The sequence below is a fragment of the Streptopelia decaocto genome (assembly GCF_964273445.1).
Source record: "Streptopelia decaocto genome assembly, chromosome: 7".
Taxonomy (NCBI): domain Eukaryota; kingdom Metazoa; phylum Chordata; class Aves; order Columbiformes; family Columbidae; genus Streptopelia; species Streptopelia decaocto.
The window spans coordinates 38,561,659-38,589,057 of NC_138661.1; the positions used below are offsets into that span (position 1 = coordinate 38,561,659).

The 27,399-nt window shown below is 41.2% G+C and overlaps 1 protein-coding gene across 14 annotated transcripts in view; it reads right to left on the reverse strand.

Annotated features, from left to right (window-relative positions):
- The window catches only part of DPF3 (double PHD fingers 3), a 163,300-nt gene that overhangs the window by 24,413 nt on the left and 111,488 nt on the right, over positions 1-27,399 (reverse strand). For 6 of the 14 annotated variants that reach the window (XM_082057997.1, XM_082057994.1, XM_082057996.1 and 3 more), the window contains 2 exons: positions 18,970-19,107; positions 5,744-5,872 (listed from right to left, as the gene is read on the reverse strand). In XM_082057997.1, coding sequence (XP_081914123.1) covers positions 5,744-5,872; positions 18,970-19,107 — 267 coding nt within the window. Of the gene's footprint in view, positions 1-1,554; positions 2,967-3,130; positions 3,996-5,743; positions 5,873-18,969; positions 19,108-27,399 lie in introns of those variants that run through there. The other 8 variants (XR_014184581.1, XR_014184582.1, XR_014184583.1 and 5 more) reach the window with 5 other exon arrangements.

Here is a 27,399-nt window from a genome sequence, read left to right on the forward strand (position 1 = left end):
GCTCATCACAGAGTAGTGAGAGAAAGAAAAATAAATGTATAGGGAAATAATATAATACTAATGCTACCGATGTAAGTGCAGGAATTGAAGGGCAGGAGTGGCAGAAGAAATGAACTTGAACTTATTTTTTAAAAATCTGTAACATTTCAGGTTTGCGACATTTCTTTCAGAACTGGGAACAACTCTGCTCCTGGACCAGATTCTGCTCTCAGTTACATTAGCATAAATTTAGACAAAAGCCACTGGACTTTATTGATGTTACTCTTTGCTTGCAGTATGGTCAGTATGGAACAAGTGAGCTGCTTCCACCCATTCTTGGTTGGGAAATGTCTTCCATCTTGACTTCTGTTGCGCTGTATTTTAAATGTCTGCATTACCTGTATGTTTGCATGTGTCCGTGTATATACATTTCTGATATATGTTTACCTATACACACACATATATAGTGATACAGATACACAGACTAAGTCTTATCTCTTTCAGGGATTTTGGAAAAGCAGATGCCTGTATGCCTGTTTCTCATCCCTGAAAACCATCTGAACATTGAGCTTTTAGTCAATACAGAAGAGCAGCAAAATATTATGAATTTATCTTGCATTATTTCAGAGAAGAAAGGACTGGTTGTGGAAGGAATGAAGGAATGAATGTTTTTATTAGTTAAAGCACACTTCTCTTTGACAGCATTATGTCAAAATATCATTGATTTGACACTTGATCAATTATAATACACCACCAGGAACAGAATAGCAACAGAAAAGGATTGTCAATATGGGGAAAACTGAAACAAGGCTTTCTCCTGGCAGGTGTGCGTGCCTCTAGTCCTGCACTATAAAAATACAGGAGTATTTTGTAACATTATTAGTGTAATCTAGACATCAGTTAGCATATATTCTGGATTTAGAGCCTTGTACCTAAAAGCAGAATCTGGCCACTGCTTATCTCATGGCTATTTCCTCTACTTCATGGATCCTCTCTGTTTTTTGGAGCAGGGGAAAAAGTTGAATGAGCTCTCACAGTCAGTATTGTGCTACTCCAGCAAAAGAAACAGGAGGAAGGGAATCCATTTGGATAGGCTTCATTCATGCATTAGAACAATATATATCCAAAGTCTTCATTGTGAGGCTGAGATTTATAATCTGGTATCAAAAACACACATTTCCAGTTTAAGGATTAGGCACTGTCCAGATAAATGTCTATTTTGCCTCTGATTTAAATGTGGTTATGATTTCTCTCTGTTTGGCATTATACATACACATCAGTAAAAATATCTCCTTAGAACCTAATCTTGCCCCGACTCCAAGGAGGTTTGTTGCCTGCATTAGGACTGCAACATGTAACCTACACACTGACTCCTGAATCACTTCTGACTGAACATGAGGCTGCATCCTGCTCCCAAAGAATTCCATTCGCTTCACCGCGGGTGTCAATGTGGTGCATACTCATAATACAATCCATGAGACTTATTCCTGCAACAAAGCTCGGTCAAGGGTGTGCTGAAAATTTGGGGCACAGAGATTTCACAACTGAGTGAAAGACATTTCAGCTCAGACATACCTTTCAAATCCTGTAGCATGTTTCCTCCTTTCTGGGAAAGTCGCTGGGAAGGGAGTCACTCTCTTCTCCATTGCCCTTGGAACTTTAATGAGTATTGCTTTGGTTTATCTCAAGAGAAGCTATTGAAAAGGAAACAAAGTGTCTCACAAGACACTATGGAGAAAAAAAAAAACTGGGCAACACAGGAAAAAATGCTGTGAATTAAAATTTTTAAAATGGAAGGAAAAGTATAGGTGAGGTATTTTTCCATATAATTTCTTCCATTATTCTGCTCCTCCATCTGTTTTGTCTTTGATGTCTATGACTTGCCATTCATATTCCAACCCTGTGCTTGGAAATTGCTGTCCATGAAGGGAAAGCGAAGGAAAAGAAAAAAATAAAAAAGTAGAACGGAGTGAGGAAGACGTGAAGGAGTGCAGGGAGGAAGAGATCTATTGAGCATAAGGGTGTCCAAAGGAGGGATGGCAATGTGTTCCCCAAGGTCATGGTCTTCAGTGGTGCTGCTTGTATTTTCAGGCTGTTAAAGACAAGTGTAGCAGGTGTACAAGAAGAGCCAAACTCCACATGCTACAGTAAGTGCAAAATCTCAAAATGCAGAAGCCATCACATCAGGGTTTCCTTGTCCTCCGATAGAGTCCGCCCACAGTGGTTCTCTAGAAACAGTTCTATTATCAAGTAGACATCCATTGCTTTTTTTGTGTATTTTTTTTTCTATTTTTATTTAAAAAGTAAATTTTCTAATAATATATAGAATATATAAATAATAATAATTAAAAAAAACTATTTGGGTTTTCTTTCTGCTCTCCAACCCATCTGTATTTTTCGTGGTTTGCCGATATATATATTAAAAGACAAGAAAATCAACTCTGCTCACTATTAAAAAAAATATTAAATCCACCTTTTATGTTTCCAGCAAGAAAGAGAAGGGGGGGAAGTGGGAAAAAAAAAAAAAAAAAAAGAAAAAAAAGAAAAAAAAAGAAAAAAAAACAGGAAAATCAAAACCTTCTGTCTCTTCAAAGTAGTTGTCAAGAGCTTTAAACACTTGTGCTTTCAGTGTACACCCCACAGGAAAAACAGCAACAAAAATAACAACCAAAAAAAACCCCAAAAAACCCAACCCCAAGGACCTAATATTAAAAAAAGAAAAAGGTAATAATAATCCTAGCAGTAAAAAGGACAGCAAATTGCTCAGAGTTTTTATGTCTTTAAGTTATTTTAGCAGCCGCCCTTTTTGTCTGCAGAGGGAGAGCTGCCACCACAGCCACCTCCTCGGCTCGAGAGAGGCTCTTCTGCATCGTCCTCGTCAAAGCCATGAAAGGTCGAGGTGTCGCTTTCTGACGTGGAACCGAACAAGTCCTCCGTAGTGCGTGCTGGCGCTGCTTCGTCCCTCCTGCCTTCTCTTCCCAAATGAGCTGACATGTATGATGAATATATCAGCACATGGGTTAAGCAACAGGCATCATCATCATAATTTTTTTAATCATCATTATTATTAAACAATTCAGACTATTGAGCTCATAGGTGTATGCTTGTATATGCCCGCACACCTCAACAACATAGCTCAGTAGAACTGCAGTAAGAAAAATAATAAAGGATCAGTTTCTCTTTCAAAGAAAAAAAACCTACAAACAACGCAGGTGCCCATAGCTACAGCAGCGAAAGGGTTAATCATGTTTTCCTCTCTTCAAAAGACATTGAAATATTTTCTCATGATTACTTAGATCAATTTTAAAAGATTTTTAGACCGTATAAGTAATTAGACACCGATAGCTCTAAGACAATGACTGGCCAGACTGGCATCAACCGTCACAAATTTACTGCTATAGAAATGTAACCCGCTAGACAGCTCATCAACCTCAGGACTATTTTTTATCCCTGTCCTTTCCTGATCCTCTAGACCCTTCTCTGCAGGCAAAATGAAATACCTTTTGAAGACTAAGCAAAAGTAACCTAAATAAATGCTTTTATTCCAATATCAGGGCATCTCCTTCAAAAATTAAAAACCCCTTGGTTTGTGTTCTTGGGGAGTACTGAAGAGTTCAGATGTGTGTGAGTCAATCCAGCTTTCAATATGGAACGGGAAATTCTCCACACAGGACATCAATAGCAGCAGCAACAAGAACAACACGAAAAGCAGACTCTTAAAAAGATATATAGTCAAATAGCGAAATCTGTGAAACCGAGGTTTACTTTCTCCCTCAATCGAACATGTTATGTGATTAACAGTATAGCTTTCAAATTCCCTCTTCTGGAAATGCAGAGGAAAAGGTATCTCTTGTACCCCAGCAAAATGAAAGTGTGAGATTTTAGAGAGTAGGTATTTTATTATTCAGAAACAGTAGCATGGTATTAAGTAACCAACTGTTTGGTCCCCACTCCAGCTACAGGAATCAGCCATATAACAAGTACACTGCATTGCTTGAGACATGAAGAATTAAGTCCTGTTCACAAAAAGAAAATGGATATAACAAAACAGTTGGCAAAAGAACCACCTTGTAGAGATGTGATTTTACTGAATTTGTGAATAGAAGAAATAATATCACTTCCATGACCTCTCTTTCAGTATAATGAAAATGTTCTCCATTATCCAGAAAGAGAAAGATGGCAGCCACCGAAGAAGTTTCAGTGTTTTAGTTTAGAGTTTAGTGTGTGGTTGTACCTTAATCACTTTCATCACACATCAGTCACAGCATTGCAGACCCCTACAAATGACCCAGGTGGGTCAGGATTTGTACAAGGATGGCATTTAATGGAACTGATTTTGCATAATTTAGGTTACATGCTGATCTACTTGTTCTATTGAACTAAGGAATGAAGGGAATTAATGTGTTACATTCTGATATAATCACCATAGCAATGTTTAAATAGCAAAAAAATAAGGACCCGTCTCACTGTGCTGTATCAGGATAATGCTGAAATTAGTTGCATTGAATTACCAACAATCCAGGGGAAGGGCAATGATCTTCCAAGATGGCACCACAGACCCCATGAGCTTCCCCTTTCAGATATTAAGAAGCAAACACGTTTACGCTAAAAGGTCCATGCCCCTGACTGCACAGCATTTGTAAGGATGCCCCTGGAGAAAACCAAAGGGGTTGCCAGCGGTTCTCCGGTGACCAGTCAGTATCACTTCAGAATATCATCAGAGGTCACAACAACTGCAGGAAGGCAATTTGCCAGTGAGAGTCTAGTCCTGCTCCCACTGAATGTGGTAAGAGGCTCACTATGAACTTCAGCAGGAGCATATAAAGAGGCCATTCCCTTGGCATGACAACACTCCACATCGCATTTCAACCATCACACAACAGATATCTTTCAGTGACTACAGTACAGAAGGAGCAGCAGCAATACTGAATTTCAAGGTCTCAGAGTTCCATATGATGGTCTTACCACCACTAGAATCACCACTGCCCAGAAATACCACAAGTAGAAACTTGGACCAAAGCTGGAATATGCAGTTGTTAAAGGTCTCCCATTCACTCTAACACTGCCACCACCTCCTGTATGAGCTATAAATAACTGCTCAGCTGGGATAAAATTTTGAAAAAAAAAAAAAAGAGAGAAGAAAGGAAAAAAAAATAAGAACAAGAAAGAAAGAAGGAAGAAAACAAGACACAATTGCCTACATTTAAAAACAGAGAAGAAAATGGAGAAACAAAAACCTCTTTAAACAAAATTAATGATAGTCATCTTGTAAGAGGATAATTCTTGACAGCTACCCCCATCCCTACCCTGTAATTTCCTCCCTATTTCTTTTTTGGATGAAGAAATGCATGAAATGTGTAATCAATGAAAATGCTTGTCATGCAACTTTCATAAATCTTGTAAGTAATTTATAGTTGTAATTGCAGCATTTGAAGACAGAGCCCATGCTTTAACATTGTCATAGGATTTTCTCCTTCCATTTGAAGAACAACTAGTACATGTACCAATGTTCACAGAAACCAATAAATACATTAAAAATTTATTATTTCAGAAGATCTCATTATCTTAAAAATGTGAATCCAACAATGGGTTTTATGACATAAAATTTCCCAGTCATCCTTTCCCACAAACACAGACAAGAGGTAAGACTTCTTCTTTTATCCCCTCCCAAATGTACTGCCTTTCTTCAAAATCTTCAGAAGGAGCAAAAAACGAACCACACAAATGCCTTTGTACAAGAAAGATGCAAGAAGGAGTCACCTACCAGAGCGCCCACAGTCTGAGCATGATACAAGTTCCTCAGGCCGGCCACTTTTTTTGTTCATATTCGAGCCTCCAAGGCAGAAGTCACAGTAGTTATTGGGAATGATGACCCCGTCTGGTCCTTTCTGGGCTGCAGTCGGGTTAGAAATGAGATTTACTTAAAGAGCATTCAGTTTGGACATTTCTCCCTTCTCCTTGCTATGATGTTAGCTGGGTGAGTTTGCAGACCACAGTCTTCCCAAAATATTGTCAATCAGAGCACAAAGTGAACTGTATAGCCCACCTCCATTTTAAGTATACCCTGCATTGTATTTATTTTGCCTGAAATGCACTTCACTGTTTCCTTTCTAATGCCAGCCAGGCTGCTCCCTCACAAGGAGCTGCTGCCAGTTCAGGGACTTCATAGTATGTACAGGCGTAGAAACAATCCCTGATGCAGAACGGGAGCCATTCTGTCAGTAAGACAAGTCTGTTTTTTCCAACAGCAGTCATAATCAGAAACCCACAAATTACAAATTCAAACATGAAAAATACATTCCCCAAAACTCAAAAACCAACAGCAGGGAGATGGGGGGACAGGTACCCCAAATGGTTTTATTTCAAGTAGCGTTTGGGGGCATTACATCTCAAAGTGACAGGGTGGCCTTAGTCAAGAAGTTGGTTCAAACGCCTATCAATATTCACAGGCAAAGCCATTTATGGGTGGTTCACCCAAGAGTTAAGCTCCTGGCAGCAGAGTGCATGTCCCCTGCGAGGCACGGGGAGGGCAGCGGGTCCAGCGCTACCCCAGCACCCAGCACAGAGGCAGAGTCGGCCCAGGGTAGGTGTCCCAGCCGGGAGAGTTAGAAACTCTTTCAGCCAAGAAAAAAGAGGAGGAAAATTGCATTCTTATTTTCCAGCTAGGAATAGCTGGAAAGGAACAGACACACACTGGGTCCTAAGTAGAGGAGGAGGCAGTTCCCCTAGAAACAAGAGAAGGGCAGAGGTCTCCTGCATTTCTCTGAGCTGAGCAGAACAGCAATGTGCTTTTTTTCTTGCTCACAACTGCCATTTTCCTCCTCTGCTCTCCAGAGAGGGAGAACTTTGCATTCCTGTACACTCAAACTAGGAACTGGGGAAGGAAGAGGGGAGTGGAGGGAATGGTTGGTCTTCATCTTTGTTTCTCCTTTTTTAACTTAAAAAATCCAGTGGTATATGTGGTCTAAGCCTACCCCATGAAGATTTCTACAAACTAGAAAATAAAGACCTTTAAACTCTACCATCTATATTTAATTATCTTTTTAATGCATATTTTGTAACTTGGAGATTTTTAACAGATGTTTTGACAGATTTATTAATGGTCTTTTTGTCCACAGCCAAATTTCCCCCAAAAGAACAATGACATTCTAAAGGGCTTCTGGTACCAGTCCAAGCCATACACTTAAAATTAAATATCCTCCAAGCTCAATCTGCTTTTCTGGTTTGGGTGCATCTAGTTATTAATTTGCTTTCAGCTGTTGATTAGCTGAGCTTTTAGGACATTGGTAACTGAAAGATTGCAGGTAAGGTGAAATTAAGAAAAAAGTTCAAATCCGTAAGGCTGCAAATACATCAATATCTGAGTCCCTGACAGTATTCACTAAACAATGGACTTGGCTCTGAAATGGTCCTGGTTAGCAGATCCTCAGTTCTCCCAAAACCAAAGGGAAGTTCCCACTGTTAGGTTATTTTTTTTTGCCTGTGTGCAGAAAGGCATTTAATATGTGCGTGCAAGATAAGCAAAAAAAGAACAGGAACCAGGTGGGAGCCTAGTGCACTGGCTCATTTTAAGAGCTGTAACAAAATGATCATAAAGTTACTACCTGTACATACTTTGCGTATAAAAAGTAGATCTCCCTAGCATTTATTTTTCCCACTACAGCCTCATTCTGAAAAAATTAAGTAATTACTTCTTTATATTGTGCTGCATCTACAGACAGGCCATGTACAATGCACACTCAGCACGCTCAGCGTTCAGTGATACTTTTTTTCATTCCTTATTACGCTACTTCACATTTCATCTGAATTTCTTAAAGTGCCTTACAGATATGAAGATCTTAATATGATCCAGTCCAGTTCTGGGCCCCTCAGTTTAAGAAGGACAGGGAACTGCTGGAGAGAGTCCAGAGCAGGGCAACAAAGATGATTAAGGGAGGGGAGCATCTCCTGAATGAGGCAAGGCTGAGGGAGCTGGGTCTCTTTAGCTTGGAGAAGAGGAGACTGAGGGGTGACCGCATTAATGTTTACAAATATATAAAGGGTGAGTGTCACGAGAATGAAGCCAGGCTCTTCTCAGTGACAACCAATGATAGGACAAGGGGTAATGGGTTCAAACTGGAACACAAGAGGTTCCACTTAAATTTGAGAAGAAACTTCTTCACAGTGAGGGTAACAGAACACTGGAACAGGCTGCCCAGGGAGGTTGTGGAGTCTCCTTCTCTGGAGACATTCAAAACCCACCTGGACGCCTTCCTGTGTAACCTCATCTAGGTGTTCCTGCTCCGTCAGGGGGATTGGACTAGACGATCTTTCGAAGTCCCTTCCAATCCCTAACATTCTGTGATTTTGTGATTCTGTGATCTTTCAGTGAGGTCCAAAGCCTCTTTTGCCATTGACTCTAACCAAAGCATTGCTGCGCCCTAATTAAGTCTTGTGGTGAGGAGGTAGCATTGCATTTTACAGCTGAAAGATTTGGAGGTAGAGTCAGGAGCTGCCCTGCTCATGAACACAAAACGGTTCTGTGGTGAGGCCACAAATACAAACAAGCATTCAAGGTGTTGGCCAGCGGACCTAAGAGTGAGCTTCGCTTCTACCACCACTCAGAATGGTACAATTGATTTAATACTCTGCATATACTGACTTAAATTTTTCCAATGCAGCTTATGACCCTAAGATCCACTGACTGTTAGACTGGAAATGGGACAGAGGACCTTGTGAAAATACATATACTGATCATTCCATCAGCTGTGTATGGGACAGGTGGAGGATACTCACTGACTGCGACAAAGCTGAACGATTCTTCTAGACTATTGGCAAGCAAATGGATTCTACTCATCTCCTTTTTCTTTTCTTCTTTTTTCTTCCAATCTAACTTTTAATGTGAGTGCCTATGTGCTCATCTATTGCTCGGCACTCATAAATCTGGACCTGGCTCCGCTCAGTGTGATAGAGGTGTCACGTTTGAAAAGCTGTACATAGATAAGAAGTTCCTGCAGTTACATCAATGATGTCTTAAATGATGCATCTCTAGAGTCAAATAAGCCAGGCAATGTTATTCTCTTCAATGTTTTTCGTTCTAACAGGTGCAAAACCTATAATCAAACCTGACTCAAGTTTATTTTCTTGATCAGTATTATACAGTGAATTAAGCCCCAGGCTAAATCACAGAAGGTTTGAAAATAAAGAGACTTCCAGATGACAGTAAGCACAGTTCTTACTTTCAAATGATTTTTTTTTGTGTATGTCCTTGGAGTTTTTAGTTCTATTCTACTGTAGTTCACGAATGATGAGGGAATTAAGAAAGAAAGCAAAGACAGCAAGATAAAATGTGCACTATTCATGAGAAGGGTATCATGCACCAAAAACCCAACCCTAATCCTACCCCTTAATCAATAAAATTACTTAGAAAAGTAAGAATGGGAAAGCATTCACAAGTGAAAGCAATTAAATTACTAGGGACTAATGTGCTACTGCTTTTCATCTGAGACACAGTAATTAACTAGGTATCCACTTTTTGCACACATTAATCACAAAGTATAAGGTGCTAGCTTAAGCCAGACCATTGCTCAGCTAATGAGAAGTAATTCACTGCTAGCTCAGTGATTTGGATTGGCTGACTACAACTGAGGATTTTGTCTAAAAGTCGTTCACCTAGAATCAGAAACTGGTTTAAAGCAAAGCCTTGAAAACCAACGACGGTCTTGTCCTAACTTACTCAAAACTCCTCTGATTTTCTTTTACATTGCAAACTGCAACAACAGATCAAAAGCTCTGAGGAGCTTTGAGGAGCACTGCCTGAGCTGAGGTGTGCTGGTAGGGGGTGTATTTAAATCAGTGCTTCTTGCCATTTCAACTCGGTGTCACTTTCTAGTTTCATCAAAGGCCCTGCCTTCATCTTCATCTGCCCCCAGATTTATTTTTTTTTTAAATACCCTAAAAAATGGATTAAGGGGAGACACAGACATCTCTGCACAGTTCAAATGATAATTTCTCTAGACCTGAAAGGTTATTCTTGTGAAGACAGGATGCAGACTGAGAATGAAGTCAATATTTCCAAATAACTTTGGTATGTGCTTATTCTGAAATATATTTTTTCTTCTTAGCCTAATCAAGTTAATTTCAAATTATATCAAGCTAAGCAGAATAAAGACCTACTCAAAATATTTTACCATCATTCACAGGAGTCTTCTTGCAAAATAAGTACTGTAAATTAAATAAATTCTGTAGCATATCACACAGTAACGTTGCTCTGTAGACAAAAATCTAAACAGCTAAATGAACTGACTGAGTTTATATATTTAAAATAACTTCTGTGACTTCTTGATTTTGAAGGCAGGGGCTCTGAACAGAGTACTAGCTTCCCTTCTCCCCTTCCCAAGTAATTAAAAACTTGGAAGTTATCTTCCTCATGGTTTCAATTTAATAATAAAAGAAAGCTGCTTCTAGAGAAAAAACATCAAGAAATTAAATTTTTTTCTTTTCTGCATCATCTCCTGGAACCACATGACTCAATATGAATCTCCGTTTCCTAGCTCTCATGGCTGCAGAGAATATCTTGAATGGAAGGCAAGTTCAGAAGAAGGAATATTTGTTCATCTTTTAATCAGAAAACTCAGAGTACAGGTATTTTAAATAGCTTTCCTTCAAAATGTGGCCCTTAAATACACACAGAAAAAAAAAAAAAACAAACCAAAACAAAACCACTCTAGAATCTTATAGTTTTTCAGTTTTCTGATTTCTAAGTGATTTTGGTGATTTGGATCACAATCTTTAAACACTTTGAGCTAGAGCCAGTGCTAAAAGAAAAACTCTTTTCTCTGTTCTGTGGTACCAAATCACAGTCATATATTTGTCTGTCTGTCAGGAATACAGCATAATACTTAACCATGGTTTAGGCTGTGCATCTAGGTTTGGTAGAATTTTATCCCTATTTTTTCTCATATCCACATGACTGGCAAGGCAGCAGAGAATGAGTAGAGTCTGTGCCTTGTCAGGGTGGGGGGCTTTGCATCAGTTATTTAAATGATTACATTGAATTGGCTACAGTCAGGCATATATGCACTCCCAAAGGGATTTTTCCTAGCACATTTTGTCCGGCTCCTACCTGTTTCTTCTGGGCTTGATCCAAAACCAATAAAGTCCACTGGAGGTTTTCAATTCAATTTGAAAGGCTTTGAATCAGGCCATTTACTCTGTTTGCAACAAAAATTTGCAGAGCACAATAGAGACCACAGGAACCTGCCTGTAGGCCTAAATCAAGTCAGAGAGGGAGGGTGGATGTGCTATTTTTTTTTTTTCAATCTACGAGACTCTTTGTTGGAGACAGGGGTCCCGGTTTTCCTTTCTGACAGCTCCCTGTTTCTTGCTGTCGGAGCTCAAGTCCAACATTTGGCCGCCTGTGCACTGAAACGCCAGCCAGGAGCCTGAGCCTGTGGTTGTGCAGCCCCTTGGAGGACTTGATGACATATAATCCCAACCTATAGCCTAAGTGCTGCCCTGCTGCCAGCGCACATCACTGGCAGGCCTGGGCCGTCTCCATGGTGACCGGAGTGCCCAGCCGGTGCTGCCTCTGGCCTTGCCACCTGCTACTGCTTCATCTCTCAAGTGTAAGGAATTGCAGTGTGGCCCCTTCATTTGCTGCTCAAAATGCATCAGTGAAGGATAGGCAGGCTCGTGCAAGAAATAATATCATAATTAAACACAAAAATGGCTTTAAGGAGAAGGAAAAAGGAAATCAGCACTTGGACTGTGGCTTTTCTTGAAGGAAGAGGAGGGAGATGCCTGGCTGGGCATGCACCCAGTTCTGCCCCCATCATTGCTGGGGCGTAATGAGCAATGCAGGGGAGCAGAGAGGCGGTTGTGGAGGTGCTTCTGTGCTCAGGGCTAGACCCTGCCCTGGAAAGGAACAATAAGAGAAAAACATGCATTTAACCCCTGGTATGGTGAGAAACAGGCCAAGTACAGCTGAGATGAATCGAAGGATCTTGCTCTCTCACAGGTACACAGCCAGGCAGAGATGTGAACAGTCATTTCTGTGGCCTCCTCACCAGTGAATTAACTGCAGGGTTTTTTCATTGCATTTTTCCAGGAAAAAATGTAAAGCGAACTGAATGAGAGGAAATGGCCAGCCTCTCTGGGCATGTTTACTCTGTCGTTAACACCAGAGATAAGCTTGTTGGCTAACACCAAACAGGGAAGTGCTGGGGCACTTGATACAGAGACCCTCCAGCAGGCTGTAAGCGCAGCTTAGGTTGGTAGCCTCACGTCTGTGTCCATGTAGCACAGTATTTAACCAAATAAGCTCTGAACTTGGGTGTAGCACTGGGAAATGGCTGCTGTCAGAGTCAGTCTAATCAGTCTGTATGGCCCAATGGCCTCCGCTAGCTTGGACTCCCCACGCCATGATCCCCTGCACAGCATGGGCATGCCCTTTGCTGGCAGCCAGAGAAGCAGGCTATGCAACTCAGAGAGGTGCTGCAAACCACCCACCCGAAGCAGTGCCAATTCTCCCTAGTAACTGGATCTTATCTCCTCTTTGAGTTAGTTGGTGCTGTGGGAACAGAATAAGCTATCGCCTTTGTGCAGTTTTTAGCAATTCTGACAGATTTGCCTTTCCAACAGCCCTGCTCATGGAGAGGCACGGTCAAGGAGGACTACAAGCCAGAAGAAGTGCTATGAGAAGGAGGTACATCTGTAGGAGTCAGAGGAAGCCTCTGAATGTGGGGAAACGAAGAGCATTAGATCATGTATTTTACAGGAATCAATATGTCTCTTAAGTTGAACAGCTAATGAATTAGCTGTGAGGTGGGCAGTGGAAGGTACAGCTAGGAAAATAACAGCATCAACTGATTAGATCTTGCAGATTTGGAGAGTCAGCATTCCTGCACCATAAGGCAGCACTTCACAGAAATGTCTGTGCAATGATCTTATAGAGTCTTCTGCAGGAACACCTAAAGCTTGGGCCAAAATCCCACTGCTCACAGTAAATCGCTGTAACTGTCTAGTGCCTCATGACAATAAACAGTGGGAAACACAGAACAGAAAGGCAGACTAGAGCCTGACATGTTAACACACAGATATCTTGATTTTGAGGGGTACCTCTGCTGAGATTTGGCCTCTGGTCACAAAAATGCATCATTCCCATCAGCTTAGGGTACTCAAGGAAAGATTATAGTGCTGAATACACAGCGTCATCCAGCAGCATCCCTTAGTATTCAGGTAAGAATGACCAGCGTCATGAAATCCATCCTGGCAACATGTTGTAGGCTTTGGATTTGGGAATTACTCACTGGAGGAGTGTGAGAATGCAGAGCACCTAAGTTCAAATTCAGTCAAAACTTTTGGATTTTACTTGGTTCAAATTCCACACAGAGGAGAAAAAAAGCAAGGAGGTAGCAAGAAAGAAAAAGAATATATAAATACATAAATGATACCATTCTGTCTGAAGAGCTGACATGTTACTGAAGCAACATATGGTTTTCAAAAACTAATTAGTCAAAATTGAAATGTTTTCCCATAAACTACGGAGAAGCATGAGGTGGTTCTCTTCAATGAGAGGAGTTGCACATTGACAACATTTCAGGTCCTGCCCAGACAGTATATATCAAAACCAGAACAAAATCCAAACAAACAAAAAAATCTGAACCAAACAAAGAAAACATGCCCAAACTACCAAAGAAAAACCCTACAACTTCAAACAAAACAACAAAAAGTCCTTTATGGGTCCTTGTACACAGGAGACAAGTTTGGGATTTTCCACTATTCCAAATGTGCTGCCATCCAGCGAGACCTGACAGGCTGGAGAGTTGGGTGGGGAAAAATTTAATTTAATATAACAAGGGCAAGTGTAGAGTATTGCATCTGGCAGGAACAACCCCAGGTTCCAGTATAAGTTGGGGAACGAGCTGTTAGAGAGCAGCGTAGGAGAAAGGGACCTGGGGGTCCTGGTGGACAACAGGATGACCATGAGCCAGCACTGTGCCCTTGTGGCCAGGAAGGCCAATGGCATCCTGGGGTGTATTAGAAGGGGGGTGGTTAGTAGGTCAAGAGAGGTTCTCCTTCCCCTCTACTCTGCCCTGGTGAGACCACATCTGGAATATTGCGTCCAGTTCTGGGCCCCTCAGTTCCAGAAGGACAGGGAACTGCTGGAGAGAGTCCAGTGCAGAACAATGAAGATGATTAAGGGAGGGGAGCATCTCCCGTATGAGGAAAGGCTGAGGGAGATGGGTCTCTTTAGCTTGGAGGAGACTGAGGAGTGACCTCATTCATGTTTATAAATATGTAAAGGGTCAGTGTTGTGAGGATGAAGCCAGGCGCTTCTTCATGACAACCAATGATAGAACAACAGGCAATGGATACAAACTGGAAAACAGAAGGTTCCACTTAAATATGAGAAGAAACTTCTCCACAGTGAGGGTGACAGAACACTGGAACAGGCTGCCCAGGGAGGTTGTGGAGCCTACTTCTCTGGAGACATTCAAAACGCACCTGGACGCCTTCCTGTGTAACCTCATCTAGGTGTTCCTGCTCCGGCAGGGGGGTTGAACTAGATGATCTTTCAAGGTCCCTTCCAATCCCTAACATTCTGTGATTCAGTGATTCTGTGGAAACTCTAAACAATTGATCTATTATTTTCCTCAGCATCCACAAACATGGGCATAAAAGTCTGAAAAATTTAAAGCTGCAAACAGGACTTGAGTGGAAATCTTTATGAAGTTCCAAACTCTGCAATCACTACTGTTCCTTTCAGTATTCTGACTCTTTTTCCTTATGAAAACAAGCTCTAGAAAATAAAAAAAAACAAACAGTTTAAACTAATGAGAAGTCAGCTGAAGGTAATGTACATATTTTCACTGAAAAGGCACCTGCTGCAGGGTGTCTTGTCGCAAGGTTGGCACTGATGGATCCTTGCATTCAGAAGTAGCTCCCATCATGGCCCCAGCAAGGATCAGCACTGAGGCAGGGAAAAAGTAGGCCTGATGTAGCTTTTCAAATTGATGCTGCTTGTGGAGAGGAACAAACAGCTCGTCTCCAACTGAGGGGCTGACTCTCGTCATTTATTCATGGCCAGCCCCCTGCCTGGATGGAAATAAAAATGTTTCAAAGATGACTGTGTGGGGGAGCTGGAGGACAGCTTGGAGGCACACTGAGGTTAGCACATTAATTTTTTATCTCTGGAGACTGGGTATCCAATTATGCTTAGAGTACACAAACAACTTTGGCTGGTCTCTCCAGTAGAGATTTATCCACATCATAAAATCTGCGATGGAACTGGGCACAACAAGCTGATGCCATGAAATAATGTGCACAGGTGTTTTTGCAAGTCAGATGCATGAGCTAGCAGAGTGACAGGAGGGACAGGGCTGCATCCTCATTAACTACCTGTGTTGCAGGATGGACCAACCTGCACAGGGCAGCGAGGTCTGCAGCAGCCCACACAACGTGCTTTAAGACTGTCATTGGCCAAAGTGCTTGTGGGCATAAGATCTGTTCAATTCCTGTTTACTGCACAGCTGCCTGTAACCAACGTTTCACACAGCAAAATGCCACTGAAAACTCTTTTCCTTTAAAGGAGAGGAAGTTTCTCTCCATGTAGACACACTATCCTATTCTAACAGGAATTAAGGAAGAACATTTATACCAGTGCACTCATTCACATACACGTTTCAATAGATAGAAGTCTAATGTAATTCCTGTATCAGAAGTGCCTCCAAATTTATGAGCACCAGCTGCCTCCAGAGCTGGCCTGTGCCCATGGAGTGAGTTGGAATAAAACAGCAGGTGTTTTGTGGTAGGCTTGGATGCATCCTGGGCTCACAAATCTCATGCTGTCAGTGCCAACATGTGGAAGAAAAGACAGCAGAAAAAAAGGCTGAGAAGGGCATGGGATCATTTCTTCCTATCAATGGAGCCAGGGAAGTGGGGAGTTGGCTTTTTAAGGGTTTTCTGTAACTTCCTTTTCACACTTACATAGTCAGGTAAAAAATCAGAGAATATGTCAAAAATAAATGTGTGTGTAGGCAGAGGCAAGACTAGGCACTGATGAAGGGCTATTCATTTGTGTCAAAGGGTCTGTATGTCAAATAAGGCACACAAAGCAACTAAAGCTCAAACAAAGCACAGGATAAGATGTTTTAGGAAAGGCAAAGGCTGGAGAAGACTGTGGAACTATATTGTGTTGCAGAGGCTAATCTATAGATGAGGAAGAATGACAGCAAGATGTGCCAAGAAGGTGAGACTTGGGGCTTTGGCCAGTTCCTGTTCTTTGATACACATCTATTCAGTGGTTCTCAGTTTCAGGTATATTCCTCCTATCTACATCTCTTTTCCAGTCCCTGGATAATTCACTGAGCCACCCCAATTGGTCTGTGCATGAGAAGAAGACTAAAGAAAAAGGAGACTGGGTGTGCATGAATATAAGAGGCCATCAGTTCTTGAGCTGGCACCAGCCAGGGCATGAATAGCTGGATGCTGCAGAAGCCCTGCTCCAGAAAGCTCCCTCCTGCATCAGCACAGCTGCTGTTACTGCAGGTATCGCACTGAGCGGAGGCTGCAAAGGAGATATGGGTAGGAAGGAAGGAAGTTCATACTGTAGCTGCCCACCTGAACTTTGCTGACCCAGTGCTCACCTCCCACAGCATGGCAAATTCCAAATGGCTGGTTTGAATTTGCCTTGCCTTTTCTAAATCAGGCTGCTTGTATCTCTCTGACACGCTGCTAAGCAAATAACCAGACCCTGCTCTATACTGTATCTCTGGTCCTGCTGTTCAGTAGGTTGCAGATTAGCTGTTTGGATTAACATCCCCCTCCCGCCTTCCCTCCCTCCCCCCCGCCCCACAAGCCCATGCAGAGAGGATTCTTGAAGCCTGAGCCCTGCGACACTGCAGACCTGTCAAATCTAATTCATAACACATGCCTAGCAGTTCTTAGGGGAGACGAAGGATCTGATGCCCTGGCTCCCCACCATCCCCCTGTACAAAGGGACCATTTAATGACTGCACATTAGCAATGTAGACAATTAGCATTCACATGGAAGATAAATGGCAGCATAAATTAAATAATGCCAAGTGAAAGAGCAAAGATGCAAGATCTGAGCTCAAGGCTGTTAATAAACAAACAAACAGGCAAAAAGGAACAAACAGCCACTGCGGCAGCTAAGCCATTTGGGAGAGGTACCTTCCGGCATCTGGGACTTTTCCCAGGGGTGATCTTCACATTCATATGGCTGTTGCCTGTAGCTCACCAGCTCCTGGCTGGTTGTTAAGCCAATTCTTTCTGCTCAGGAATCTGGACCTGAGAGGGGTTTACCCCACTGGCTCTACACTTCTGCCTGTTTGGAGATCTGTGCATCAACAGCTTCCCCCTGCCACATGCATCACACAGGAGCTCTGGGGAAGCATAACCCCAAGCAGCTCCTCCTTTAGCCTTTCCCACCTTTCTTTCCACGGGTCAAGGCTGGCTGCTCCTAACCTTACCACACCTTTTCTATCTCTTCTTCTTGTTAATTTCTATAATTTCGTAAGCACCAGAAACATAAGGACTGAGATCGTCCTTAGCCTCTCTGACAATATGAAGAGTGGGTGACACTACCCTTCTTTTTCGGCATCTCTGCAAGGCTACTATAAATATTAATTCCATACAGATTTGCAATATGCCTCTCATATATGCAACTATTACTGAATACTGCAGGCATGGGGAAAAAATGATACAAATGTTAAGTAAACAAAAGCTACTGGCTAAACACTGCCATTCTCCATCCTGCCCAAGCAGTTGCTCTTAGGTGCATTGACAGTTCCAGTTTATCAACAGCTGGAGGAGTCAAAATTACTTTTGCTGTGAACCTACAAAACATGTAAATAACTAAAAGGTAGAGCATAAAAGTGACAGAAACATAGTGACTGCCAAATGGGATAACACTAAACGGCTCTTCAAGCTCAGACAGTGGCTAGTAGCAGATGCTTTGGAGGAAGGAAACCCCCTCCCACACCTCCCTGGGGACAATTATCAATTATCCTGCTTAGAAAGAAAATGTTTTCCTACTTCCATATTTCTTCCAGTTCTTCTTAATGTATTAGAAAGTGTTTGCCTGGATATTTTCCACACAAGCATTTTATTGCTTTGTCCACATTGTTCATTACTTTGAACTAAAATGACACAGTTCACATGGTGATCTGAAAGGACTTTTTGAAAGTGAACAAAGCTATCTGCACAAATCCCAGGGTGAAAGCAAACATCACATAGTATTGCACGCTGGAAAACTGAGAAACAGGGGCTTAGAGACTTGCAAAAATCAGTAATAAAAGACAGTCTCCTTGACTCCCAGTTCTGTGCCTAAGAAGCAGAGGAAGGACAGTCAAACAGGGCCATCTGGACCACTAAGATGTCTTGCAGCCCTATACCAGCATGAGAATCCAGGTGCATAACTCCTCTCTCATGTTCCAGCTCTCTTCCTTGCAGATCTGTACTGATGCTTTTTCATAGATTTTCCCAAACTGCAACTAAAAAGCGGCTTTTGGTAAAGTTGAGGGTAAGACATCTGGGGAGGAGATGCAGGGATAAGGGGGAGAGAAGCTGTGAATTTCATGGCTAAAAGACTAAGACATGGATGAATGTCTCTTATTCAAAGGCAAAATAAAGGCGGTCCCCTCAAAATATGGCATGTGTGTTTCCTTGACATCCCTGCTCACCGCCACTGGGAGGCTGCTTGATGACGGACAGGTTGGGCATCTCTTCTTTTCCCCCCTCTCCTTGCCACCTCCTCCCCACAGGAGCAGTAATGGAAAAGTGACTTGCTGCAGAGATAATGCTGGGTTTGAAATGAATTTCTGACTAGCTGAGCCAGCACCCGTGTGAGCTGTGGCTGATTAGCTCCAGGCATCCAGGTCCCAATCACTCACAACGGAGCCAGGCAATCACGCCAGCCTCCGCAAGGCAAAGACAGGGTGGAGGCAACATCCCTGAAAAGGATCTCAAAAGCAAAATACTACTCACGTTTGTGGTTCTCATTTCTGTGGACAGGGGAAGAGCGGGTCTCCTGCTCGCGGGCTTCGTCACCCTCTTCGCTGGCGAGGTGGGTGTGAGCATAGTGGTAGCTCAGACCAGGCCTGTTCTTGTAACGCTTGCCACAGACTGGGAAGAAAGGAGATATGAGGGAGGGGAAGAGAGAATGGAAACATCAGTGTGATCCGCAACAATGGCAGCGTCCTCTCAAATAACTCTCCCTTCTCCCCTTAGAGCAGCAACACACACTCCATGCGCCTGCCCGAAATTCTTCCAGCCGACATCGGTGAAGGGTGACAGAAGGGCAGCCCCGCAGCCACAGGTCCCCAGACAAGCGTCCTTCCCACTGTACTGCCAGCAGCCCTTCCTATGGGTCTGGGCAAATGCATGGTGGGTCTCTGCAGCTTATATAGCCCTAATCCTCTCTGCTAAGATTACTAACAAGATTGCACATAAAATTAAATGAAATGCCAGTTACGATGTTTGTGCTGCAGAATGCACAGCAATGGGAACTGGACTGAGAAGAAAGGACATTATTTTCTTCACTACTTATCTCTGAGAAAAGAGAGCAGGGTGTGTTTGGTTAGTTGGGTTGGCTTGGGTTTTTTTTTTTTGCTTTAAAAAGGATTTCTGTAAAAGGATAGTAAATAAGTCTATTTGCAGATTCCTAGTCAAGACAAGGAGGTGAAAATCATCCATGGTTTCTTGCTACAAGAACATGTAGTAGTGACACTTATTTGCCCAGGTAAATTTCATATTCAGCATCCCAATAAATAATAGGACACATGACAGAGAATACTCCTTTTAAACTTTATTTTAGGACTAAGTCAACAGATATTAAGAACAGGAACAAACAATTCAGGGTGATGAAAGGTCTACATTTTCACAGAGAGCTCACGACAAGGGCAAGCTTCATCATAAGATCCATTACATACAAATTCAGCTTCAATAAAGTTTTTAATTCATGTTATTGTCTCTAAAAGTTATTTTGTTTCATCTTCAAAGCAGTCTCTGAATGTTCATTTTCTTTTATACAGCTATTTTGTCTACCAAATACAACTATTGCCATTTAAAAAGATTAGGAAACAAAGGCAAAAAAGCTTAGTGACCTTCCTGCGCATTTTTACTCCCAACCCCATTTTCAGTCACTTCATTAGCTTCATTAACCTCAAAGATTTCACACAGGAATAGATGCCATGGCCAGTGGTCTGCCCTGCATAGTTTGCTTAGGGAAGCAAAGGAAGTGGTGCCAGAAGAGAGAAAAGAACCCAGAAGTCTCTAGTTCTCTGTTTTGTTTTTAGACCCCTTGAAAAATCCTCCAAGGGGGAAGTGACCATCCACTCCTAAAAACTTCACTCAGCCTGATACTGAAAATGTATCCTGCAATGTATATATTAATAGATACTTACTTCCATTCTCCAGACACCTGAGTCTGGGAATGTCATACTGCTCCATAAATTAAAAACACTCACCCCAATTACTCATTTACATATAAGCAAAACTTCCATTATTATACTTTCCTGCTACTACTCACAAAAAGCCAATTAATGGTCCACATTCTGGAAGAGATGATAGAAAATTGTAAATTAAAGCCTAGCATGATAACATATTTCATTCTCCATCTCTTGTAGCTGATTTGCAAACCCCCTCAAGGAAAATATTTTGCCTTATTAGAAATGTGTGAAACCAACTCATGATATGAATAAGATGAGTGATCTGGAATGTTAGATACTTTTATCCCAGCTTTCTCCATTCTGCAAGGTGATGATCACACAGTCATCACAACAGGACAAAAGCTTTTTCCAAAGGTAATAAGTCCTTAGACACAGATTTTTTAAGTATTTGAATGCCCTTGATTTAGAAATAAGAACTCCTGCATGAGGAAAGGGGAAAGTCGGGGAGAAATGAAATGCCCAGATATATATGCACATCCATTCTTTGAAATATCTGCCCTCATTTCATATGTAAACCTGATTCTATCACCCAGTATTTTGAACAATTAGTCTGCTGTTAGATACTCGTTCTCCACTAAACATCAGTTGCATCTCCCATCTTCTAGTACCAGCCATGCATTCTTCTAATGCATTTTGGAGAGGGAAACTCCTCCTTCGGCTCCTCCTCTGCAGTCTTACAGAGCAAAGGATAAGCAGTGGAAAAGATGCTGACAGAGTCAAATAAGAAGATATCCATGTGACTTTGTCTCTACTTTTTGAACAGCAGAAAAAGTGTAACGCAAAAGTAATTATCAAAACGGAGAGAGCTACGAAATGCTCAATGTTTAAATTATTTCAGAAAGATAACTTCTTCTAATTACACCAACGTTACAGCACTTCTTAGAATGAAGAGAGAGATTTACATTTCTAGCAGATTGAGTGTCATACTAAGTATCCTTCTCTATTCTTATTTGTGTGCGTTTGAAGATGGAAGTTAAAAAATAATAATTCTGCTATGAATCACTGATACTGCCCCAAAACTTTTGTCTACTTAAATTATTTTCAGAGCACTATAAGGTGATCAGTGCTGTACTGACAAAGGAGGAGGTACTTGGACTTATCAGCTCCATGATACAAACTATCCAACTCTAACTTGCTCTTTTACAGCTTGATCCTGCAATTATGCTCACCCAGCTGCAAAATCAAATAAGCTCTAAAACCCAATCCTATTTACCAAATAGGGGGAGTTTTAAATTTCAAAACAAAATATTTCAAGAAATTCTACCAGACTTTATTTCATTCAACTCTACCTGAAAACATATCCACAATTCTAGCTCTACTGTTGTTACCTTACAAAAGCATCATGTCCTTGAATAGAGGCCTAATGCATCTTTCTCCCTCAATACACAGAAGGAAACTCGCATTCTCTGTGGGAAGTCCCAAGGCTGCATCCTTGCCTCCATTCCCTACAGGATCTTGCAGAGATTTTAGCTAAGGAGTTTAGGATGGCATAGAAAATCAGACGGGCCAGCCCACTTGCCCTTCTCCAGCAAAAAAAAAATGTATCAGCTCACCAGGAAAAAATAACAAGTATTGATATAAGCTGAGGCAGTAGTAACTCTACAGCTAAGCCCTTGCCACTACCAAAACTTTCAGAGGGCCTTCAAGGGTGGCAGCAAGCTGAGACATGCCTCACTAAAAAGGAGTTTGAAGGACTTTATAAGCAGAGCTGAGGCAAAGGAGTTCTGTTGACACAGTCCAAGCAGATCCTTTGTAGGACCAAAGATTTGCAGTTTCCAGTAGCTTTTTTTCCTAGTGTCTATACTTGTCTGCCTTTCAAATTCATGTTCTGCCATGGAAAAAGCCCAAAGCTATGCCACGCGTTGAAACTGCAGAGATTTCCTATTCCCCAAGCAAATTAGACTTTTGCAGGCAAAAAAGGGTATTATGATATCAGTCAGGCAAAAGAACCACCGGCTTCAGTAAGATGCTGCTAGAATAAAAGCTAAGTCAGAACTTCATGGTTTCTCCAACAGATTGAATCTTCCTGAATTCACCCTAATCTCTTATTTTCCAGATGAAGCACATTTTATTAATCTACCATATCACTGTGCTAAGAAGTAGTTTGGATAAAATGGTGATCATTAATAAACACTTAGCACTTATATAACTCTTCCTTCTGCAAGACTGGCTTTTCAAACATTAATTAATCTTCTTCCACATTCCTGAGTGGAAAATACTACTCTCATTTCACTTCTGAAAAAAGAGAACCACAGAGGGGTTAAGTGACTTGTCCACAGAGTGATCTTTGCTATTATCAGGACTAGAATTCATGAGTTCCAGCATCCAGACCAGTGCTCACGCTGCATCTTTCTCATTCTCCAAGCTGACAAAAGCATAATGAGAACTGGTTCTCCCCGTCTAAAATGTATGCTGGTGATTAGTTCCTAACGCTATGCAGCTCACACATAACAAATGAGAGTGTGCCTTTCATAAACTTTGCCAGGTGGCCTTGCCTTTCTTTCAGCAGCTTTGACTTTTTTTTAATCTTTAATTTTCCTTGCTGGATAGGCTCATCATCCTTGCATGTGGTAGATTTCATCTTGAATCCCAACACTGGGAAGTTGGCTTGATCTTTAATTAGGTGGCTGAGGCCAATGAAAACAGTGGGAGTTTATAGAATGTAACCCACTCCAGTTCTTCCTGCATGCAAAAGATATATTTTTGCTCTAACCTGATGTGAATGCCAACTTAGGAACGAGCTGGGTAAGGAAGCAGTAATACAGCGGTGCAGATCAAACACCGCAAATGGGGAAGGAGAGATTTTCTTAGGCCACCATTCACTTTCCTATGATGAACCTTACTTTCCTTCCAATTTGAAGACTGAAATGAAGACGTTACACAACTATGTTATGGGGGGAAAACATAAATTGCAGACAGTTTAATCATAAGCACGGACTGTTTCATAAAAGAGAGCTCTGTTCTAAATTCTGACCTGTAACAGCCTGCAACTCTTTGGATAAGCAAATTCTCACTCCGTTTACGTTTCTCAATGAGTAAAATTAATATAAAATTCTTCCTCTGCTTTAAAGGCGGATTTGAAATCTATGACTTAAAAGAGTTCCTCATCAAATATTTAATGGCTGTGTTGCTGTCATTTTGAAATCATTACACATTTGGTCCTTGGCAGGCTGTATGAGCTGTGTTCCAGCCAGCGCTCCACATACATTTTGCACAATCTGTCACCAGTATGAGACAGAAGGAAATAATCCATGTTTTTACTGGAAACAGGAAATTGGGGGAGTACATGTTGTTTGGGACTTTTTTGTCACTGCATCTTGCCCACCTCATTGTCTTTCTTCACTTTTTCCTCTGCCTCCTGTTCGTTCTCAGCTGGGCTGTGCCAAATGCTAAATTGTAAGTCAACTGCTGGCAGGCAAGTCATTCCTCAAAGTTATCTTCCTGTCCCACCATTTGCACCACTCCAAAAAAAGCATTCCTTGTTTTGCACTGGTTTGGTAATATAATCTCCCCTATTTCAGCTACGTCCGCACTCTGGCACATCTAGAGATCTCAAATGCTAACAGTGTATTTTCACCTCCACTGATGGAAAGACATTACGTTTGTCCCTCTTGGATCAGTACTGTCCTGCTGTACACCTCTAGTACTGGAGCAGCTGGTTAGCAACCCATTTCAGAGGGGTTTTTCTGTAGGTGGTAAATAGTCCCTGATTCAGTGCCCCCAGAGGACAAGTCCCAGAATATACCTGCTGCATTAAGCTCACAGCAACACTGATCTCCAGCAGAAAACATGCTCAGGTCAATAATATATATGTCCACATTTCAATAAATTAATTGCTAGCAGAAGCAAAGGAGAAAACAGGTTGCCTACGTGAGGAGAAGACATTCAACTATTAGAGTCAACTCTGTTCTCCTCTTACCATGTTCTCTACTCCAGACCTGTGTCATTCAATATTTAAACAACAACAAAAAAGTGTCTTTGCTTCTCTAATCTTGGCTTTCCTAACAATGATATAGTCAATGAATGTCAGGTACAGCAGCTGTGGTGGAAGAGTTGTTTGTTGGGTTCATCTGAACAATCATCTTATTCTAGATCTTACTGCTTATTAACTACTTAGGGATTCACTAGAAAGGATAATACTGGGAGATGATTTAGGGCTTAAACTGCTAATAGTTTAAAGGCAAGCTGAAGTCATGATGGAGGTTCATGAGAAGCATGTAAAAACACAATGCTATAATCAAAGCATTTTCAAATCAGTTTGTCATTGTGATATTTAACTAAAGGTCTGTGCTAAGAAGCAGCAGTTAGTAGTGTTGGACTCATTCATAGTATCTGTAACAATTAAGCAACAGATTAAGTCTCAGACAACTGGTAAAAATAAAGATAAAACATTATTTATCGTGTAAGCCTTTTGTATTGCATCAAACCTTCCAGAGAATCAATGAGATGCTTGTTAAAATGAGTATGACAGGATCAGATCCACTTCAAGGAGATGAGAAAGAATGCAGGTGAAGTTAGCAAGGTAGCTACTAGAGCCATCACTTTATGAACATATACAATAAAAGAGTTCCTAAAGAATAGGCCTCAAGGAACTGCATTTGGCAAGTCATGGTAGAACAATATAATATTTAAGTGGTATTTTCTAAAGAAACCAAAAGACAGAAATCCTCAGTACCCACTGAAACTCACTGGAATCTGTTAATCTTAAATCACTTAAACTACCTGAAGACTCCAGCCTTTTGTTGGCAGAACCTACAATACATTTAGTGGAGAAAGGGAGTGGGGAAGAAAAAAATTAACCTCAAAATAATCAAATTTTGGTGCCCTATTGAATGATGAACTTACATAAAAAGCAGGAGCATGTTTCAAGCTACAATGATTTGGATGTAGAGTCAAGCATTTTTTAAAACAAAGCAATATTTCTGAATAATTAGTAGTAGTTCAAAGTCAAGTTCAAAGTGTCCACTTAGGGCCCAGCCTTATATGACCTGTAGGCATAATACAAGCAGGCAAGCACTTAGTGGGATACTCAGGGAAAACAGTTTAGGAGCCTACTTCCAGTTGAAATCAGTGAGAATGAGGAGCCTAATTTTTTGAAAACTTCACAAGGCACCTTCTCCATATTCAAGCACCTGAAAGAGTCCATTTTCGTCCCAATGGTTGCCTCAACTTTTATCATTAATTTGGAGGGTAAAACAGAGAGTGAAAGCATCAAACATGCAGAGAAATTATTGTGAAAATATTGGAATAATAATAAATATATATCATATGAGCTTCATTAATCAAAGAAGTCTTTTGAACAGTAGCATAATTGGTAAATATTAATGACACCTAGTATAAATAGGTAAAATACAGTATAAACAGGACAATAATGAGGAAACTAAAGATGGTAGATGATCTGCCTGAGTAAAAACAGGTTGAAGAGGGAAGGAACAAGAAGCTATAGCAAACGGTATCTTAAATATGAACTCACATGTTGGACAAGGATGAAAACTGCTTTGCCGGTGAAACATGACACAGCACTGGAGAGGAGCATCTTGCGTGGAAAGGGGTTTACTAAACAGCCTATTAGGTTGCACCTCTCACAGATACATTATAGAATATATTGCACAAATCCAAGTTCTATAAGTAAATGTAAATTACATGTAAATGTATCAACCATTCCTCTTCTGAACTTCTTCTGTTCTCAGAACAGCACATTTTACTTACTTCTGGCCACTGCTATTATACTTAAATAAGACCTTTTGGAGGCTTTTCAGATAAAAGAAACAAGCTTAGTAAAAGAGCTGAAGAAAACACAGCTGAAAGAAGCCGCAGTAGCTGTTTACAAACATAGAAGGAACATGTTGTTATCCACTAAGAACAGAGCAAGAACTGCTGGTCTTAGACTGTAGCAGAGAAAATTCAGGTTAAATAACTAAAGAAACCTGAAAATGAAGTTTTTGACAAAAGAATCAGCTTCTGCAAAACACTACAGGATCAGCATCTCTGGGTACACACAAGGTTGCATTAGTCAGTGATCCAGCAGAGATCATAGAAAGGTTTGTCAATTCTCATTTCGCACAAGGAATGGATCTGAACGCATATATCGGCCTCAGAGGGACTATGAATAAAGGATACGATACCAACATAAGTTTTTATGCTAAAATAGCAGTTTATACAGGAACAAAACTAAAAGGAGACAAGGACATATTGGTAAAAGGAAAAGAAAGAAACAACTCCTTTTAGATATGGGCAAGGGGAATCTTCCATAGAGAGAGGGTCAGATAACAAAGGTGGAAGCATGTACATAGTTATGTCTCCGTGGGAACATGAGAAGAATGAAAGCAGACAAATCAGGATGGACAGCAGGAAAGTAGCGATTCAGCTCAAACAAGCCTCTCTGGCTAAAGTCATGAAACTCAGGTGCTACAACTGATTGCCATTGTTAAACCAGAATAGAAGTTTCTAGATAAAACTTCAGAGAAGCTTTTTAAAATTATTATTATTTTTATAGTAATTAATATATGATAAAAAATATTAAAATGGTAGGAAGATTTTTAAGAAGACCGTTGTGGTAGAACTGACAGTTCCCCAGCTGATCATTTGACAATGATATGACATCAATTCTTATTACATGTGTAGGTATTCACACATTTGTTCACTCTGTCGCTCCTTTAAAAATCACATGCCCAGTTTATTGTCAACAGCTGTGGTGGTTTATCTTCCACTTTTCTTGCTTGACATCAGAGGCTTTGCTTTGCTTTGCTTCTCAAGCCCTACTTTTCACTATACTTTAAGGCGCCTGTTCTACCTCCTGCCCAGGTATTCAAGCGATGTTTAGATGTGGTCTCATACGGCAGCTGACCCATTTGGCTACGTTACCATTTCCAGCCTATCCCTACCTCACACCAGGCTGCCCTGCTAAGCGTTTCCCCCAAGAGAGCACAACTGGTTGAAAATCTGATCAAATAGTTTTCCATCTGGT